A 19477-nucleotide genomic window follows, 5' to 3' on the forward strand; every position below is an offset into this window, starting at 1 on the left:
TCAGTCAATTATCTAATCTGGATTGATGATAGGTATATATAGAGTATAGAGAGTACTAGGGTTGTTATTGTAAACTCCTACCTACCTACCCAACTCAGTCCTGATACTACTACTTTAGTATAACAAGTCAGTCCTGGTATAGTAAACTATAACGGGTCACACACTCAGCTCAGCCTGCTGGAGTAAAAACATGTCATAAGTATGTTCTACGATTGGTCTGATATGATATCAAAGAACAGACAATGCATCGATTGTTTCGATTTCTGTATGCGTAGATGTAGATGCGTGAGTGAGTGAGGGATCTGAGACTTGAAAACTAAATATAACTATCTATTTACATATACATATATGCTTTCCACTATCGAAAGAAGCAACAAACAACAAACAACAAACAATTAATAAATCAAATGAAGAAAAAAAAAAAAAAATTGAAAAGTGAAAAGAATGAACAAATAAAGGGGGAAAAGAAATGCATACGCCGTGTATATGCCCCAGGTATATCATATCACAAAAAAGGATCAGATGGTAATGTAATGTAATGTAATGTTCGACGGGGTTATGTTGGTTGGATTAGACTGGGTCGGTTTAGTTGGTGGGTTGGTTTTCGCTTTCCTTTTCGCCTTCTGTCGACTCCTGCTCCTGCTGCTGCTGCTGCTCCTCTTGTTGTTGTTGAGGTTCAGAGGTTTGTGCTTCTTCTGCAGGGGCTCCCTCTTTAGATGATGGCTCCTCTGAAGCCAAAGCCGAAGCCGAGGCCTCAGGCGCAGGGGAAGGCGCAGGAGAAGGAATCCTCGAAGCAGGAAGAGGCAGATCCTTAGGAGCCTGCGCGAAAATCTCCTGGAAGAGATCAGGGAGGAAACGCTCGAGGCGTTTCTTGGTTTCCGTCCACATCTGCTCCTTGCTGGGGTCTTGGGAGGGCGGGACGAGGTAGCCGCCGTCGGCCATGACGAGGAGGACGTTTTTGAGACTTTCGGGGATGGCCTCCTCCTGATTTTGGTTAGCATGGGTTGTCTGGTGTATTGAAGGGGAAATGGTAGAATGGGGTGAAAGACGTACCAGGCTGTCGCCCTGGCCGCTGTTCATCATGCGGTCGAGGATGTCGAGGATCTTGAGCCAGAGGTCGAGCATGCCGGCGCGGTTGGGGTGTTGGTCGAGGTAGCGGAGGAAGATCTTGCAGACTAGGGTTGCCGCTTGGACGCGGGTTTCGCTCATTCCGACTGGGTCGGAGTGGTATACTTCGGGCTTGAGCAAGCGTAGCACCAGCGGGAAGAGGACCTGGTCGAAGATGGCTGTCCATTCTTTGTCGTCCGTGGAGCTGATCTCGATCGATAGGAGGGACCGCTGGAGGGTGGACACGGCATGGTGCCGAATGTCTCGACAGGGATTGGTACATTGAGAGGTCAGAGTGTGGAGGACAGGCGACCAGTAGGCGGACCATGCTATGGAGTGTTAGTGGGACTCATCGTCGAGGGCTAGAGCCAACTCCATGGTAATGGGAAAAGGCGGGAGAGGGAAATGTCAATGCGAACCTTCGTTCTTTTCCAGGTGAGACTGCTGGATCAATGCCGGAACCCGCCCCGTGAGACGGTAGATAAGACCGATCGCCTTCAAACCACGCGATACAATCTCATTATCCCTGCGAAACCGTTAATCATTGGACAACTACCAAAGGAACAAAAGGGAAACGAACTTCGACTTCGCCTGCTTGGCACCCTTCCGACGAGGCATCGCATCATTCTGCCGCTCATCAACGGATCCCACACTGCCAGCGCTGATAAAGTCATTCGCCAGAGCGACGGCAGACTCGTAATTGTCGGCCGTCACGATGGCGGGAGCCGCGTCCACGATCAGCTGGAGGAGCTCAAAGACCAGAGACGCGGCTTCTTTGTGCTGGTGTAGTCTCTGCAGGATGGACCAGAAGTCCGGAGAGATGGTGATCTCGTTCCGCAGGGGTTCGGGATTCGCGATGCACCGGGTGAGGCCTTGGACGATGGGCACGGCCACGCTTTCGAGAATGTCCTGGTCGAAGCCCGAGATGTTGTGGAGGATGACGGGAACGCGCATGAAGGATTGATCCTAGGGATGTGAGAAAAAAGAAGAGAAAAAGGGAAGTAGAAAGGATAACATACATGGCTCAGACGCAGCAGGTTGAATAGGTAAGAGACCACACGCGACAAGGCGAGGGAGTGCAGATTCCGGGCCCCCCGGATGAATGCCTGCAAGGCCGCCAAGAGCCGCTCGCCCATCGCTTCCAGGGTCGCCCGGTCGCGCAGGGTCAGAATGGTGGCCAACTCGAGGAGGTAGATCATGCCCGGGTCGTAGGCCGTGCGGGAATCGTGGAGCGGGCCGCGGGCGCCGCCGCGGGTGGGGGCCGGTCGTTCGGGCTTGACGACGATGACGGCCGGCGTGCTCTCCTCGGGCAGCATCGCGAGAAGCGACTCGACCAGGGGCCCGACAGCCTCCAGGGGCAAAGAGTGGAGGTGGCCGACGACGTCGGGGATGGCACACGCGGTCACGCAGTCGACCGTGCAGAGTGTGTTGTCCAGCTCCTCGTCCGACGGCTCCGGTGGATCGTCCGCGGCGTAGCTGGACAGGTAGGAGGTGAAGGCCGACAGCAGGCCCGACTCCGTCGGCTTGCCGTCCCGGTCGACGACCTGGGAGGCTGGCTGCAGCGGGATGGCCGGGAGAGCCAGCGGCGCGGTGAGATTCCCGTCCCAGGCGGGGATGAGGGAGTTGACGAACAGGTTGCGGAGGATCTGGTGGACGGGCCCCCAGCTGTCGCGGACGACGGACTCGTTGCCGGCCAGGACGCGGAAGAGGACGACGGTGGCGAGCTGGGCGCGGAAGTCGCGGCCGAACTTGACGGCCAGCTCGCTGACCATGACGCGCTTCTGCTGGTCGACCTGGACCTCGGTGTTGAGGGCAGTGCTGGGCGGGACGTCGGTGGCCAGGGTGCTGATGGTGGCGAGACAGTCGACGATGCGGTCAAAGGCGTCGGACAGGCGGTAGCGGGCGGCGATCTGGGCGCATTGGTCGAAGCCCATGACGACGCGGGAGTAGACGGCGTCGTCGGAGGCGGACATGAAGACGTAGGCCAGGGTGGCGACGACGGGGCGCCAGGTGGCGGCGAACATGTCGGCGTCGTAGCGGTTGGTGGCCTCGCCGGGGACGGCCAGCTCGCCGGCGGAGGCGGACTTGCGCAGGAGTTCGCGCCAGGCGAAGTCAAAGGCGTGCTGGTTGTCGTGCTCGTCGGGCAGGATGATCTCGTCGTGGCGGATGGAATCGTAGATCTCCTGCAGGAACTCCGGGGCGAAGTCCTGGCCGGCGTTGACGCCGCGCAGGTTGCGGGAGAAGTCGGCGCAGGACATGCGGTTCTGCGACTTGATGTTGGGGTTGTAGAGCTCGGTGTTGAGCATGATGATGCCGTAGGTCAGGACGAAGAGGGCGTCCTTATCAGCGACGCCGGTGGGCTGGGCCTTCTGCATGTACTTGTCGGTGAAGGTGGTGACGATGCGCTCGATGAGGGGGGACTCGCCGGGGAGCCGGAAGGAGCCGAGGAGGTCGCGCAGGGCGTCGACGACGGTCTTGCCGGCAAAGTCGAAGCGGTCGACGAAGGCGTCGAGGAGGGCCTCGTTGGAGCGCTTGGAGAGGAAGTCGCCGAGGACCTTCTTGGAGACGCGGGAGGTGCCGTGGAGGAAGTGGGCGACGCGGGCGGGGTCGTCGGGGTCGGCGATGACGCCGCGGGCGGCGAGGTAGGCGATGCCGGCCTTGGGGTCCTCGTTGAACTTCTGGGCGCCGTGGATGATGGTCTGCTTGGTGCGGCGCTGGTCGCGCAGGGCGTCGGGAGCGGGGACGCCGGCGGGGGTGGTGACGGCGGGGTCGGGGGCGTCATCGAGGCGGTCGTAGACGAACTGGACGTAGCCGAGCAGGGCGTCGAGGCAGAGGGGCGGGACGTTGGTGGTGCTCCAGGTGGCGGAGTCCGGGAAGGCGCTGCGGGAGAGGAGGCCGACGAGGTCGGCGCAGAGGTCGGCGCGGTCGACGTCGCAGTCGTAGTTGACGAAGAGCTCGACCATGAAGCTGGGGATGCGGGCGAGGACGCCGATGCTCTCGACCATGGCCTCGCGGGTCTCGGGACGACGGGCGCCGCCCTCGAGGCCGAGCTTCTGACGGTCCTTGACGGGGACCGGGGTCGAACGGCCGCTCGTGGAGGAGGGGGAGGCCGGGGGCGGGGGTTTGACAAGGCTGGGAGCCTGGGGGACGCCGTCGTAGAGGGCGGGGTCGATACCGGGCTCGCGGGGGATGTCGACGCGGGGGTGGAGGCAGGCGACGAGGTAGGAGAGGTAGAGCTCCTGCTGAAGCTTGAGGACGGGGCGGCCGGTGAGGAGCAGGGTGCCGGTGACGCGGAGGGAGCCGGCGAGGAGGGCGAGGTTCTCGGAGCGGACGAGCTGGAAGAGATGCCGGCAGAGGTCGTTCTGGGCCAGGGCGGCCAGGGAGGGGTGCCGCGCGATGGCGGGGCCGGCGACCTCGAGGGCGACATCGAGGATGCGCAGGGCCATGACGCGCATGGGGTCGGTGTGCTGGCGATTGTGGGGGTCGAGGAGATCGATGAGGACGCGGAAGAGCTCGCGGATGGAGGGGAGGCCGTAGGGGGTGACGGCGCCGGCGGGCTCGTCGTGGGGACGGGTGGTGGGGGCCGGGGCGGCGGCAGCAGCAGCATTGGGGTCGGCGGGCCCATCGGCGCTGGAGCGGTCGCGGTCGGGGACGGCGGCGTCGGCGCCCATGGCGGAGGGATGTTGCGAGGCGACGGAGTCCCCATCGACGGAGGGGTCCATTTTGAGGAAGGGGGCGACGGCGGCGGAGGCGGCCTGGGGGTCGAGGCCGGCCGGCGCGGGATGGGCGGGGGGCAAGCGGGACAGGCGCATGAAGATGACCTGACACATGTTGACCATGGCCATCTCGGCGGAGCGACGGAGGACCTCCGAGAGGCGGACCTGACAGCACATGCTGAGACCGGTCTCCATCATCTCGCAGACGCTCTCGTCGCCCAGGAGGTCGCCCTCGGGGCGGCCGAGGACGCCCTCCATCAGCTTGAGGATGCGCAGGAGGACGATCTCGTCCGCAGCGGAGTCGCTGGCCTCGAAGCGGCAGTGGGTGATGGCGGCGGAGAGGAGCTGCAGGGCGAGGGAGAGGCGGGGGAGTCGGGGTGGATGATATTGTAGGCGAAGAACTTGGTGAGGGCGACGAGGGCGAGGGAGGTGATGGCGGCGGAGGTGGAGGAGGAGCGAACGACCTGGAGGAAAGGATGGAGGAGGGCGGGGGCGTCGACGGCGCGAATGTCCCGGCAATCTTTCAGATCGGCGCGCAGGCGTGTGAAGGCGGAGATGAGGGGATTGTCCTGCATGCTCTTGCCCTTCTTCCCGCGGAGACCCCAGCGGTTGGCGAGGGGGAGGTTGTCGGGGGTGGCCGCTCCTTCATATCGAGGACTGGGGGGGTTGGAGACACGGGCGGAGACGCCCGAGGCGCCGAGGATGGCCGCGACGGAGGAATGAGCCCATCGATTATGCTTGCGCATGGCAGAGGTGACGGTGATGCATTCTGAGATGACGAAGGCGACGGGGTCGACTGCGAGGGAGGTGTGGGGAGAATTGGGGGGAGGATTGGGAGCCATGATGAGAGGAAGAACGAACGACAGGCCCTGAGGGATCTCAGGGCATTCTACAGGAAGAAGTAAGAGAGGGAGAAGAAAGAGAAGGGAAGGGGGGGGGGGGGAGAGAGAGAGAGAGAAATGAGGTTAAAGTTGGAGAGAAGATGGAGAAACTAAACAGCTGGTCTTCTGAGGCCCGATCGGGTTAGTCATCTTGATCCTATGCTCTTCACTACATCAAACCACTACTTGATACACTTGACACTCAGTACTTATTTACCTGATTGACTAGGATTACTGATGACTATAACAGCTCAGGTAGTTTATCAGTTACCCTTCTTCCTCCAGTCAACACTGAAGACAGTCCGGTCGTGTTTCAGGTCCGATGTGTGCCTGAGGCGGTGAGACAGAATCGGCGTAAACAAACAATCCTTGACTGGATTGAAGAGTCCTTGCAGGTTGGGTTATATTAGATATCTAGATTGGGTAGATATCTGTGTAGATGTAGATCTGGAATGATCGCTAGACTGGAATGGTAGCAGAAGAGAGAGGATAGATAGTATTCTAGAAGAAATCGAGAGATTAGTAGAGATAAATATAGACCATATCGAGATTATACTGGGGCATAAATCACGTCTCATTCTCCCCTCTTTCTCTTCAGCCTTACTTCTCTTCTTCTCTTCTTCTTCTCTTCTTCTTTTCTATCTCTCTACTCACTCTCTTTCATTCTTCTTCTCTCCCGCGTTGTCTTTCCTTCATGACCGTTGATATCCCCAGGAATCCCATGTTTTGATCTGCCTTCCTCGGTGGGTCCTTCACTATTACTATTCTTATCTTCCTTCTTCTTCTTCTTCGTCTTCTCTCTCTCCACACTACTTTCATCTCTCCAACACTCTGATATCATGAGGTTGATCGCTCCTTGATTATGTCGTCGCTTCACACGCTGTCTTGGGTTCCTGGATAGCTCCTCACTCACTCCCGCACTCACTCACACATACCCTTTGATTACTCTCTTTCTATCTCCTCCTCTCTTCCTCGAGTCAACCCGTCACTCCTTCCTCAACAGCTCTTTTGTCAACATCACGCCCTCCTCCACCATGGCGACCTCAAACCTCCCTCCCGACCTCCCCTGGGACCAACTCACCCTCTACCACACCTCCGACCCTTACCTCTCCTCCGTCTTCGTCTTCTACGGTCCCGTCACCACCGCCAATGCCACCGTCAGCTCCTCCCGCATTCAGGCGCACATCCTCACCCCCGCCGGCTGCCATTCCTATCCCCGCATCACCGTCTCCCCCGCCGCTCCCCTCTACGCCGCCGTCCATCATCTGCCTCGCGACAAGCAAGGCGACGAGGTCGCTCGCGGCCTCGCCGTGGCCATGCTCAAATATTTCGCCGATCTCCCCAATCCCGCCCGCGATGCCCTCCAGGCTGTCGCCCGCGCTGCCCGTCCCGCCGACCCCCTCCCCAAACTCTTCGATGAGATGCACGCCGCCGACCTCGCCCATCGCTTAACACCCCTCGACCAGACCGCCGAGATTGTCCGCGACCTTCGCGCCGCCTTCCAAGAACGCTCCGTCCCTTGGGTTGATCTTGATGTCGTCCTCCCCGCCGGCTCCATACAACCCCCGCCCTCCTCCCCTGACGACCACGACCACGACCACGACCACGACAACGACAACGACGACGACGACGGTCTCGACTGCGACGGTACCCCCGATCTACAATATGGCGCCTATACCCCCCTCATCCGCGCTCTCGGCCCGCCCATCTTCCTGCCTACCGCCCGCCTCAAACGCGCCCCCTCCCAGTCCACCAACCTCAGTCGCTCCAAGGTCTTCGCCCCCGCCCAGAAGCAGGCCCTGCGCATGACCATGTGTGAGTTCGTCGACACCGAGGAGCGTTACGTCAACAAACTCTATACCCTCGTCCGCTCCGTCGCCGAGGAGTTCCACCGCAAGGCCAACGCCCGCCCCCCGTCGAGCACCAGCCCCGATGCCGCCGACCTCGCCCGTCTCTTCCCCCCATGCCTGCACGATATCCTCGAGCTACACCTGGGATTCCTGGACGTCATCCGCCAGGTACTCGAAACCACCGAGCCCGACGCCATCGACGACCTCACTCAGGACACCGACCTCTCCTCCTCACTCGCTCGCCGGTCCGCGCGCGACGGCCCGGACCGCATCGGTGCCGTCGCCTTCGCCGCCGCCCTCGTCGATTGGTTCCCTCGCCTCGCCGAGCCCTACGCCGCGTACCTGCGCGCCCACACCGGCTTCACGCAGACTCTCAACTCCTTCCTCCAGGACAAGCAGTCCAGCTTCACCCGCCGCGTGCAGGACACCGGCGAGCAGCTGCTCCGCTCCCTCCTCATGGAACCCGTCCAGCGCCTCCCCCGCTACAGTCTCCTCATCGACACCATGACCGGCAGTCTGCCCCTCCTCCACCCCGCCGTCCGTCCCTTGCTCCAGGCCCGCGACGTCGTCACCGACATCTGCGCCCTGGACGACGCCGTGTCCGCCAGCCCGGACCGCGGATTCCAGCGCTTGTCCGCCGCCCTGGTCGACGGCTGGCCCGCCGCCACCATCCGTCCCGCCGGGCGACTCATCACGGCCGTCGACGTCCACACCCTCGCCCCGCCCTACCACCGGGATCGCCTCCCCGCCACCGCCGACCCCGGCCCGTTGGGCATCCTGCTGGTCTACCAGAACGCCCTCGTCCTCCTCGCCAAGGGACCCGGCGCCCCGGTCACCGCGCGGGGTCTGGCCACCGAGCTGGACAGCGCCGCCTCCGCCACCGCCGGCCCCGCCAGCCCCACCACCGCGCGCGCCCTCCAGGTGGTCCAGGTCTACCCGCTCCCCCGCGTGCGCTGCACCCAGTCGACCTGCGGCCGCATCCTCTTCCTGGCCGCATCGTCCACTCCCGGGCTCCGCGCCCTCGAACCGACGTCCATGTATGAGGGGCGCGCCGGCCGCGTCATCGAGGAGATCGTCAAGGCCCAGATCGCCGGCCGGTTCCCCGAGCGGGAGCGCGAGGACGGGAAGTGGACCCTGCGGAGCCCCACGGGCACGGTGGGCAACCTCGGCATCCTGGCTTGCGTCGTGGAGAATGCGCCGGAAACCCCGCGCCCGGCCGCCGCCCCGATCCGGCTCGTGGTCGACCCTTCGCGATCAGTAGCTGGTCCCGCGCTGGGCTCGTCCGGGCTCGAGGTGCTCCTGTCGGTGACGCCCCTGGCCGAGGATCAGTTCCGTTTGGACCTTGACTCCATCGTCGGCCAGCGCTCCTCGGACATCGTCACCGCGGAGAGCTTTGTTCCGATCCTCTCCAAGCGCCGTGAGTCTCCCCCTCACCCCTCACCCTTCAAGATGGTTGGTTCATGTTGACTAACGCCACCAGTATCCCACGTCCTCTTGCCCTTACACGGCCCCCAAAACCGGACTATGGCCGAATCCATCATCCACGCCAACCTGGACACCATCCGCGATCTGTCCGGCTACTTCTTCGCCCCCGCCGCCAAGGCCTCCAAGAGCTTCCGTCCCCCGTCCCCCTCCAAGCTACTCTCCAGCCTCCTGGGCAGTGGCTCGACCGGCGCAAAAGGACTCGGCGACGTCCCCAAGATGCCCCCGCCCCCGCCCCGCGGCCATCTGTCGCGGTCCAACACCTTGCCCTCCGTCTTCCCCGGCAAGGAGGAGAGACGGGAGGACCGGACGGACGCGACGCCCCCGAAGGTCTCCGTGGTCGGCGCGGACTCCGGCCCAGGTCCCGAGAGTACGTTGCCGGCGCTGGAACGGGCGTTCGCCGCTTATGCGCTCGCCCTGCAATCACGCAGCGGGAACATCGTCGGACGCACCCTGCGCGCGCGCGACGGAGTGGATCGGTCGGCGGTCAACGAACTCTACAACGTCCTGCTGGAGGACCCAGGGAGACTCCAGGCGGCGGCCGAAGTTCCCGTCGACACCCTGTTCGTGGCCTTTGAAACCTTCATGGCCAACGCGTGGAGCGAGCAGATGGGTCCCATCTTGGATCCCGCGTCCCTGGCCCTCCTCCAGGGTCATTTCGACACGATGTTTCCGCGCGACTTTGACGAGAGCTTCCGCCGGTTCCTGTCCGAGATGAGCCCCCAGAATTGCCGCGCCCTGGCCGCTCTGGTGCGACTCCTCGCCGATCTCCTCGACGCGTCCGGTAACGACGGCGACCGCGGCGCGTTGACGGCCGTCTTTGCCGAGGTGCTGACCACCGAGGGCGACCCGATGCAGCACGTCTCCCTTCTGGACCGCCTGGTCGACGACTTTGACCATCTCTTCGAGGAGGTCACCCCCGACGGGGCCTCCCTGGAGGCGATCCTGAGCGGCGATCCGACCCCGTCCGTCGCGCACAACCGCGGCTCGGTGAGTTCCACCACTTCCTCGTTTCGGAAGCGCTTTGGCTTTAGCCTCCACCGGGACAGCTCGAAGGCCGACGGCGAGAGCAAGGTCTCGTCCATCTTACGGACCCTCAGCAAGAGCAAAGGCTCCTTCACCGGAGACTCCGACCCGGGGACGCCCAAGGGGTCCCTCCTGCGGTCGAAATCGATCGACGTGGATGCGGGACTGGCATATCTCCTGCGACCCGGCTCGCGGGATCGGCTGGGTACCTCGTCCTCGCAGGAGCACTTCCACCGGCCGGCCAGCGCGCAGGAGGACACGGCCTCCGTCTCCTCGGTCCGGGGCCTCGGCGGGGTGAAGGTGCGCCGGAAACGGCGGAGTTCCCTCTCTGATTTGAGGCCAGGGACGGCATCGTCGGAGGTGTCGACGACATCTCCGAGCCACGCCGCCCGGCCTGCGACCCCAGCATCGTCCACCAGTCACTCGCGCTCCGACGGGATGACACCGACCAAGCCCCCGCGACCCCAGTCCCGCCACGGGGAGCCCACCGCCGTGCGAAGCACCTCCCCGCAGAAGGGTGGCTCCCCGTCTCTGGTTGCCCGGTCACCCACTCGTCCCGTCACGCCGAGCCGGAAAGAGAACATCGACCCGAAGTTTCTACCCACCGACCGCTCTCCGCGGAAGAAGAAGGATGCATCGGAGTCCCCCCAAGAGCCGAAACGGAGGAGCCGGGCGACGAGCATCCCCGCTCGGAACGCTGGGTTGAGGGAGCGGCCTGTTCCGGTCAATGGATCTGATGTGAAGCGACCGCCGTCGTCGTTATCACCTCCAAAGCCCCAGAAGCTGCGGATGCAGAGTCCTCAGAAGGTATGCTTTTTTCTCTTTCATTCTTCTATCGAAGCCGTATGATGTCTGACTGTTGGAACAGCTCCGGGATCGCTTGCAGAGCGAGAAGCGGGCCCAGAATCTGGCGCAGCTGGGGCTGAAGGACGAACTGGATCTGATTGGTGAGGAATTGCAGTCGTTGAAGCTCGCATCCTCCCAGCCGGGGAAGTCGATGCGGTCCAGCCCAGAGCATTTGGGAGAGCCGTTCACTCCTCAGTCGAACACTGCCCTAACCACCCGTATGCGGAACCTAGAGACAAAGTTCGACGCCTTTTCAGGGGAGTTCCACGGACGAACATCCTCCATCGAACGAGACCTAGAGTCATCCCTGGTAGTCAGCGAAAAGCGCGTCAAAAAGCTCGACGAACTATACCGAGAAGCCAGCGCCGAAAACGAAGCACTCTACGACCGCTTCAACTCGGAGCTCAGCAAAGTAGCCAAGGACGCCCGATCTGGTAATGTGGACGACGCGCTCAGCTCTCAGCTGTCTGCAGCTCTTGAAGAGGTCGGACGACTCAAGAAGGAGAATTTCCGACTTAAACGAGAGGTTGGAGGGCTTCGTGCTCAACAAGCTGCCGTTGCGTTGTTGAAAGCGGGTGAATAATTTCCTCGCTTTTCTTCCTTCCTTTGTTTTTCATTTTATTTTCATGTCGCAATGCGTGTTAGACCATGGGCGTTGATGAGACGATGCTTTACTGAACTAAACCATGGACGTTCCTCTCCTTCCTTCCTTCCTTCCTTTCTTTCTTTCTCTATCTTTTCTGGCCCTATGTCCAACCGACTTACAGCTTATCCATTTTATTGATTGTACATGTCCGAAGATTGATTGACGGTCCTGACGCCGTTGATGCACCATGCCCCTGACTTTTCCTTCCCTCCTTCTGTCCGTTCCTTGATACTATCCTTCCTACCATTTTTCTCTTCTATGTTACCTACAACTGCGTAATTCCTGCATACAAGGAAGGGGGTTGATTCTGTTTGCGCAGATTTGGTCACATGCATCGTCATTGCTAGCCTTGAGCCATGTCTTTACTTTCTTTCTTGATTGACTTTCTCTTCTTGAATCTCTTATTTCAAATGTATGTCATTGTAAAGATTACTTTCACCATTTTTATTAGCCACACATTCAATATTATTTCCAACTCCATCCTCTCCCTGTATATTTGGCATCTATTTATCATATTACACTACAATTGATTCCTTGATTGATTCATTCATTGAAACTTCCACCACCCATAATCTCCATAGCCTCCGAATCAACACTCTTAAACATCCACTCCCACCGAATCTGATACCCACCCAATACTTCCTGTGAACCTTCCTGTGAACCAGGCCCAGGACCAGGAGTGAGACACAATGTCTCAAGCGTAGGCAGCGCCAGCGGTATCTGCTGCCCGCTGGACTCTTCCTCGAGAGTTAAAACAGGAAGCGTGAATCGTGTTTGAGCAGGGGCGTTGCGGGAGAGGATGTTGAGGATTGATCTGTGGGGGTGGTTGTTGGTGGTGTCTTTGTTGGTGTCTTTGTTGGGGGTTGGTTTGGGGGTGTGGAGGTGGTTTTGGGAGGTGATGTAGGAGAGGTAGGCGATGAGGTGGAAGTGGAAGTAGAAGGAGAAGGAGAAGGAGACGTAAGGGTGGATTTTCGCAGATACTCCAAATCAGATTGTTGGAGAGGTCGGAGGGTGAGGGATACAGAGTTTGGGTTTTCTGTTGTTGGGCGTTGTGGTGGTTTTGTATTTGATGACGGAGGAGGAGAAGATGATGCTTTTGTGCCTGTTTGTGATGGTGGAGAAGACAGTGGTGTAGATGAGTGTGTAGAGTCCAGCTGCGAAATGGGTATAATGTGCTCAGGAACCAACGCAAACCGGAACCAGTATCTGTTATCCCATAGTTGCCAGGGGGTATAGTTTGATTCTTGGTTTTGGTTCTGGCTTTGCTTTTTTTGTTGGTCTGGCGAAGAGGAAGAGGCAGGAGGAGAAGGGATAGAAATGTCAAAGGGAAGGGTAGGAAGACGATGCCTCATAAAAGGCTGACGGGACACAAGCCATGTATTATCCCACTCCCTATTCCCCTTCCGAAGAAGAGGTTTGAATAAAACACCCCCCAAGGTAAAGGCCTGCTTCTGCTTATCCTTCTGTGTTTGAGAAGTAGAAAGAAACACACGGTCAATGAACTTCTCGAACCCCCGTAGAGAAAAATGATTTTCCGGGAAGGGAGATAGGATCTCAGTGATGCGGCGGAGGGAGAGGGCTTGGATCTGGCGAATGCGCTGGGTTGGGTCCCGTTCATCTTGAGAATGGACATGTTCGTCTATGACTGTTTCCGATGGAAACTTGACAGTCATCGTCCCAGCACTAAGATTCAACTCCAGAATCCTGCACTCTCGCAGCAGCCTATTAGACAAACGGGTCGAATCACGAAGCAAGTCCTGACTCGCTTTGATCAAGGAGAGAATAGAAGGCGGTTGTAACGCGCGCGGAAGCCGGTTCTCAGCAAGAAGACTGCGAATAGCGTTTCGGGGAGTGAGAGTCGGGTCGAAGTTTGTTTTGTCCGTGACGAAGGGGACGCCGTTTGCTTCGCAAGTGGCGACGAGGTTGGATTTTGGGAAGGTCAGGAGAGGACGGCAGATGGAGATGCCGCCTGTGGAGATTGTGACGTTTCTGGGGGATGGATCTGACTCTAAATTTGACCCGGAGTATGAATCTAGATCCAAACCCCCAGGTCGACTGGTGAGACCCATCTCCAACCCACTCCCAGACATCCCATAAAGACCATGACACTCCGGAATCCCCGTAACAGGCGGAATACCCGCGAGCCCAGCACCCCGAGCTCCAGTACACAGTCTCCACAGGGTGGTCTCGACATTATCGTCCTGATGGTGGCCCATAAGGAGCGTCTCAATACCATTGTCTCGACAGGCTTGGCCAAGAGCCTGGAAGCGGAGACGGCGGGCGTGAGTCTCGAATGCGGAGACTTCTGATGGTGAGCCTCCCTGGGGCCAGGTGAGGGGGAGGATGTGGGATTTTAACCCTGCTCTTTTATGAGTCTCTTGTGTGTTCGCTGCGTGCGGGTAGAGAGAATAGAATGTAAGAATACGTACCCAGGTCTGCCAACCAACCCACAACAGTCCTTGCCTCCCTCGAACTCTCTTCTCTAGCACGATGGTCAACCACGAAAGCCATGACAGTACTATCGGGCTGATTAAGCCCCATCTCCCACTGTCTGCATAGATACGCAAGGGCCATAGAATCAGCACCTCCGCTAATCGCCAGTCCTGTTTACTTCGTTAGCTCAATTCATTCAAATCAATCCATCATATCTATCAAGAGGTGATATATATAATAATATATTATACATACCTAATCTCCTCGGAAGCCTCCGACTCCGACTCCGACATGCTGTGTGTCGCGAATCGAACCATGTTCGGTGGAAGGCGTTGAGGAATTGCGATGCTGTTATGGGGTTGGATTGTCTTGCCATTATTGCCCTGCCATGGGTTCAACTTCTACCTATCTAACTTGTTTGTTTTGAGGAAGGACTAAGTTAGGTCAGATGTAGTAGTAGATTAGTTAGTATGGTAAGTTGGTGGTGGTGGTGGTGGAGAAGAAAGAAGCTGGTTGGTTCGGAGTGCGGGTTTCTTGGCGTTTTGTTCTGTTTAGTTTCCGCGTGGAATGGCGAACTGGATACGGAGTGATTAGCTATATAGGGTTTTGTATGCTGGATAAAAGCAGAAGGGTTGTGAAATTGTATTTTCTGGAGCGACTGGTAATTGTGTTATCATTTGTAACAAGATATGGGAGCTTTACTTGGTAGAACTAACATGTATGGCTCCGTTTAAATAGTGATTGATCGTAGAACTACACTACCTATCCTACCACCCTCCATAAACAACTCCAATATCGAATAATTGTTAATACTATTGTAGTCCACTCATCGAAAAGAATATGTATAATGATGTATGTACAATACCAGAGACAGGGCCATCCATCCATCCATCCGATAACCCGGGGTATTCATCTCCAATATAGACGAAACAAACCACAACAATAATAATGTACTCTCCCATCCACCACCACCACCACCATCACCACCACAATCACCACCATATCAAGAAACGCAAAACACATCAAGAATTATAAATAGAAGCCGACGCAGACCTCGGCCCCGGAGCCGTCTGAGAATCAATACTCGCCGACGGCGCACTCCGACCACCATCTCCATCCGGCGCGGCTAAACCCTCGGCTGTCAAGGCGTTGTGTTCATCGTACTGGCCTGACCCTGGACCTGACCCCGGCATGGGGATCTCTCTCTTCCCATTCGCTCTGTAGTGTAGGATCATGTCGCCTGAGGAGCGCCAGATGTGGGTTCGCATTGTGGCGAGGGTCATGTTTAGGGGGAGGAGCTGTGTTGTTCAATAATTAGTTTGTGTTGGTTATATGGTTATATGATAGAATACGAGGGGAAAGGGAGGGGCTACCATGTTTTGACAGTAGAGTTCGAGATATTCTTCCGGTTTCATTCCGCCTTCTTCTCGTTCGTCGTACAGAGGGTCGATTCGCTCTGCGACGTAGGCTAGGATTTTCTTTGTGCGCAGCATTCGGTTGGCGTTTAAGCGGGAGTTGTTACTGCCGTTTGCGTTGGGAGTTGGTCTGGACTGTTAGCTACAGAGTCTGTAAAGGATGTTTCCGTGGACATACCCGTCTTTCGCTACCGGAGGTAGCAGTTTATCGTCGTACGGCCGCAGCGTAAAGGCGACCTTCGTAGGCTCTTTAAAGGGCATTTGGTTCTACCGGTGTTAGTGGAATACAGACCAGGGAACGACCGACAAACCTTCAACAGAAGCTCAGCAAGCCACAAGGGAATTGACTTTTCCAACAGATCAATCTCCTCCCCGACCCGCGCCACGGTGCCCCTGTAAAGATCAGACGCCACAGCCGTATCCCCCGACTCTTCCTGAATGAACACGGACGTCCGAGGGGGAATATTCAAAACAGGAGTCTCCAGCTCAGTAGCCGGCGCAAAAGCCGAGATCAGTTCCTGGTGAGCATTGGCGGACAGATACTCCTCATACTCATGCCGCGTGCGTTCGATGAAACCACTCAGATTATTTTCGAAAACCTTCTCTTCTTTCACCGACGACTTATCCGACTCTTCTGGCTTCTCTTCCTGGATCTGCGGCTTGACTTCGGAGGAGGTCCGGCCCAGCTTCTTGGGGAAATCCATGCGGAATTTCTTGCCAAATAGGGAACTGCCCTTTTTCCGTTCTTCTTTATCAGGCTCGCTCGGCGACTGCGGGAGGGCAGTTGGCGCGCTTTCAGTTGGGGGAAACGTGGATGCTTTGTCCACGTCTGAGGCGGCCAGACCGGCCATTCTGGAGTGGTTAAAGTAGTCGCTGGATCGGTCGGACACCGAGGTCCGGTTGGCGTCGTGTGTCTGGTGCGCCGCCAAATACTCCGAAAGATCCCCCGGCGAAGTGCCCGCATGACTGCTGCCGTGGTGATTATGATGGAACACGGGGGCGCTCAAGGGCCCCGGGCTGCTGGCGAACCCGATTCCAAACCCGGGGGTGGATGGGCTGCCAACGCCGTCATGGCCGGGGCGCCAGGAGGAGATGGAGGGGTCGAAGGACGCTGCTACGTTCTTCGCATGTTGTGGTATCGGGATGTCCATTGGTGCAGTGCCGCTGGTAAGACTCGGCTTGGCGAACTCTTCCGCTCGTGCCAGAGCAGACTTCCGATATTGGGCATCGCGTTTGATCTCTTCCTCCACCAATGGGGCGAAGAGCCAGCGCAGGATCCATTTACCCAGGTTGACTATACGCCAGACTGTCAGTATACAACACGAAAACGACATGGTGGACTAGGATGTCATGGAAACCAGTTCACTCGGGGTGCAAGAATACATACTCCTTTGATCATCACGCATCTGCAAGCCATCATCCAGATCCGCTTCATCGGCATAAACTTCTGCATCAAAACAACGCCCAGGCTCCAAGATAACAGACAATCTTCCCGTTCGAATATCGATCGTGCACCAATGAGCGATGCTCTCCGTCGTGTTGATCTCCGAGGCGACGTCATCAATATGCCGCTTGCCGAAGGACTGGACAGGGACACACTGAAGCAGAAAGCATTAGCACCTCGTTTGGCGGTCGAGCGTAGGCACTCACCTTCAAAAGATCCCATAAAACCACCTCCCCGGCCGAATCTTGAGTCAGCGTGCGTTTCCGGTCATTCAAAGAGAAATGCTTGATCAACCCGTGTTGACCCTCGATGGTCTCATTGGGCAACGTCTGCACGGGCAGCGTGAGGGCGAGTTCATCCTCGAGGTCGGACTGCGGGGACGACTGTTGTCCATTGGCAGACGGCGGGGCCGTAACGTTCTGGGGGAATCGGGAATCGGGAAGTGTCGACGTGTTGGAGAGGAGTAAAAGCGATTCATACGGTATCTTCTTCTTCGGTTGGATCTTTGTAGACGGCGCCCGCTCGGACGGGCTAGACTCCTCCTCGGGCTCTCTGAATGACGGTGACTGAATCTCAGCCAGAGTGTCGATGTCGTTCCACCGGTTGATGCTAGACTTGGGAGTTGCGGTCCATATATGATCGGCGGCAGCGACCACGTTGACGACCCCTTCGTGTTCCTGTAGCGCGGCAACGCAGATCCCCTGCTCGATGTCCGGCGAATGTCTGGTATCGGTCTTGGCAACCAGACCGGATCGATCGCTGGAGTAAAACACCGACAGTTGCGGGTGGTTCGAGTAGAGAGACCAGACGCTGTCATTGTGCATCGTCAGGGTATGCATACACCTCCCCGCCGTCAGGGACCAGATCTTGACGGTCTGATCGGACGACGCCGTCATGATCGTATCCCCATCGCAGTTGACTAGGATATCCCGAATATTATCCGTATGGCCGACAAACTTGGTGATGAGCTTTCCGGATTTAGGATCCCACACTCGCACCACGCTCTCAGGCCCGCCACTAGCGATAACAGACGACACGGCGCCGAGCGCATATACAGAGCCTTTAGCGGTTTGATCTTCCCCGCAGGCATCGATGTTCAATATTTCGCCTCCACCATTCAGATCCCACAGGTAAAGCTTGTGGTCGAGGCCCCCAGACGCGACCCATGACGAATGATTCCCCGGTGTTGCAAGAGCCTTGACATAGTCCGTATGTTTTCCGATGGGGTTGGGTACGTCGGTGGAATCGGAGTGCGGTCGCCATAGTCGCACCGTCGTATCGGAGGAGGCGGAGACAAGGGCGGAGTTGTTCTGCGTTAGGACGATATCGTTGATCCAGTGGCTGTGAGCCTGGACCTGATTCCGGAACGTTGTCGGACCGGGCTGCGTCGCGCAAGACTGCGACGCGGACTTGGATAGCGGCAAGTTGAGATCCCACGAACAGACGACGCCATCGCGACCGGCCGAGTACCTGATTGTCGTTCGAATTAGACTGACCAACACTCATATGACTAAAAACGGAGGAAGAGGTCCTCACAAGATCGAGTTATCCGGATCGATCGTCAACCCGTTAACCCCCAGCCGGTGGCCGCCCGGGGCATCAGGCAGAGGGAGCACTGTCCACAGACACAACTATCAGTCACCAGGACCAGACAATATAAATCACACCGGTAAATCCAGACTACTCACCATATGTGACCCTCTGGTGGCTTGGTTTGCGGCCCATGCAGGTTGATTTCTCGACAGCGGTGGGTAGGAGAGAATGCGGAGGAGAGGCTACACGAGATGCGGAGGTGACCGGGCACCAAGTGGGCGGGCGGTGGTCGATCGCTCACGGAGACCACGGGCGTAACGGGGCGATGGGAGAAAGCATGCCTTGACTCGGGCAACTAAGGGGAGATAACTCTAATGTTTAAGTTTATGTGAAAAAGGGAAAGGACCACGAGGGAGGAGAGTAGATGAGAACCAGAGAGTGACAGTGAGGGAGAGAGAAAGAGTGAGGGAGAATAGAGTGTGAGAGGAGGGGAGAAGACGGGAAAACGTGGTTCGGGTAAGCCGCAGCTGGCCTGGTTGCCTGGTTGGTTCCTGATTACGGGGCTAGGACTCCTCCTCCTGACGCCACAATCCAGAAACGAGACAGGAGTTGCTCGTTATTGAAGGCCACAGCCCTCCGTGCGCAGTAGCGGCCTAGTATTATTGCCAAGGGGGTCCTTAATGCCTCTCTGCTACATGCGAAGCGGTGGTGTGTTCCATACGGAGTCGATTTCCATCCCCCTATCTTATCTATGGCGGCCTATCAACCTCTGACGTCAGATGCGCACGCGATCATATCAAACGCAACAACAGCAGTCGTTGATCCATTCAAAAGCTATCTACTCGACGCTGCCGTCCTGAATACAATTAGTGACGGATATAAAACAAACAAAAGAATGAACAAGCCGAATGGTAAAATGTAAAATAGCTTGGCTTGCTCCAAGCCAGATGAACCCCCGCAAGAAAGAAGAAAATCAAGACAAGAAGAGAAAAAAAGAGGTAAAGGGGAAGACAAACCACCCCAATAGCAATGGGTAAAAAGATGGAGCATTGGGTAAAGCACAAAGTCTAACAACCAGCCCTCTATGGGACGATAATG

The 19477-nt window shown here is 57.7% G+C and overlaps 4 protein-coding genes across 4 annotated transcripts; 1 reads left to right on the forward strand and 3 right to left on the reverse strand.

Annotated features, from left to right (window-relative positions):
* Nucleotides 1-385: 385 nt before the first annotated feature.
* P168DRAFT_311214 (guanine nucleotide exchange factor) lies at nt 386-5744 on the reverse strand. The gene is made up of 6 exons (XM_024839472.1): nt 5240-5744; nt 2127-5168; nt 1688-2073; nt 1527-1633; nt 1054-1436; nt 386-984 (listed from the first exon to the last, which is right to left on the reverse strand). Exons 1-6 carry the CDS (start codon nt 5663-5665, stop codon nt 586-588), a joined length of 4743 nt encoding a protein of 1580 aa, XP_024692209.1. The 5' UTR covers nt 5666-5744; the 3' UTR covers nt 386-585.
* Nucleotides 5745-6631: 887 nt separating this feature from the next.
* On the forward strand, nt 6632-11539 carry P168DRAFT_166713 (putative Rho guanyl nucleotide exchange factor). The gene is made up of 3 exons (XM_024832872.1): nt 6632-8971; nt 9035-10869; nt 10931-11539. Exons 1-3 carry the CDS (start codon nt 6739-6741, stop codon nt 11489-11491), a joined length of 4629 nt encoding a protein of 1542 aa, XP_024692210.1. The 5' UTR covers nt 6632-6738; the 3' UTR covers nt 11492-11539.
* A 764-nt stretch (nt 11540-12303) lies between these two features.
* Nucleotides 12304-14363, reverse strand: P168DRAFT_304973 (tRNA lysidine(34) synthetase; the record flags this gene model as incomplete). The annotated part of the gene is made up of 3 exons (XM_024838884.1): nt 12304-13943; nt 13984-14157; nt 14243-14363. 3 exons carry the CDS (start codon nt 14361-14363, stop codon nt 12304-12306), a joined length of 1935 nt encoding a protein of 644 aa, XP_024692211.1.
* Nucleotides 14364-14807: 444 nt separating this feature from the next.
* Nucleotides 14808-19028, reverse strand: P168DRAFT_290787 (WD repeat protein). The gene is made up of 8 exons (XM_024837290.1): nt 18535-19028; nt 18383-18461; nt 17053-18316; nt 16790-17000; nt 15714-16696; nt 15581-15669; nt 15361-15532; nt 14808-15285 (listed from the first exon to the last, which is right to left on the reverse strand). Exons 1-8 carry the CDS (start codon nt 18569-18571, stop codon nt 15010-15012), a joined length of 3111 nt encoding a protein of 1036 aa, XP_024692212.1. The 5' UTR covers nt 18572-19028; the 3' UTR covers nt 14808-15009.
* Between the last annotated feature and the right edge of the window lie 449 nt (nt 19029-19477).

The sequence above is a fragment of the Aspergillus campestris genome (genome assembly GCF_002847485.1).
Source record: "Aspergillus campestris IBT 28561 chromosome Unknown P168scaffold_7, whole genome shotgun sequence".
In the NCBI taxonomy this organism is placed as follows: Eukaryota; Fungi; Ascomycota; class Eurotiomycetes; order Eurotiales; family Aspergillaceae; genus Aspergillus; species Aspergillus campestris.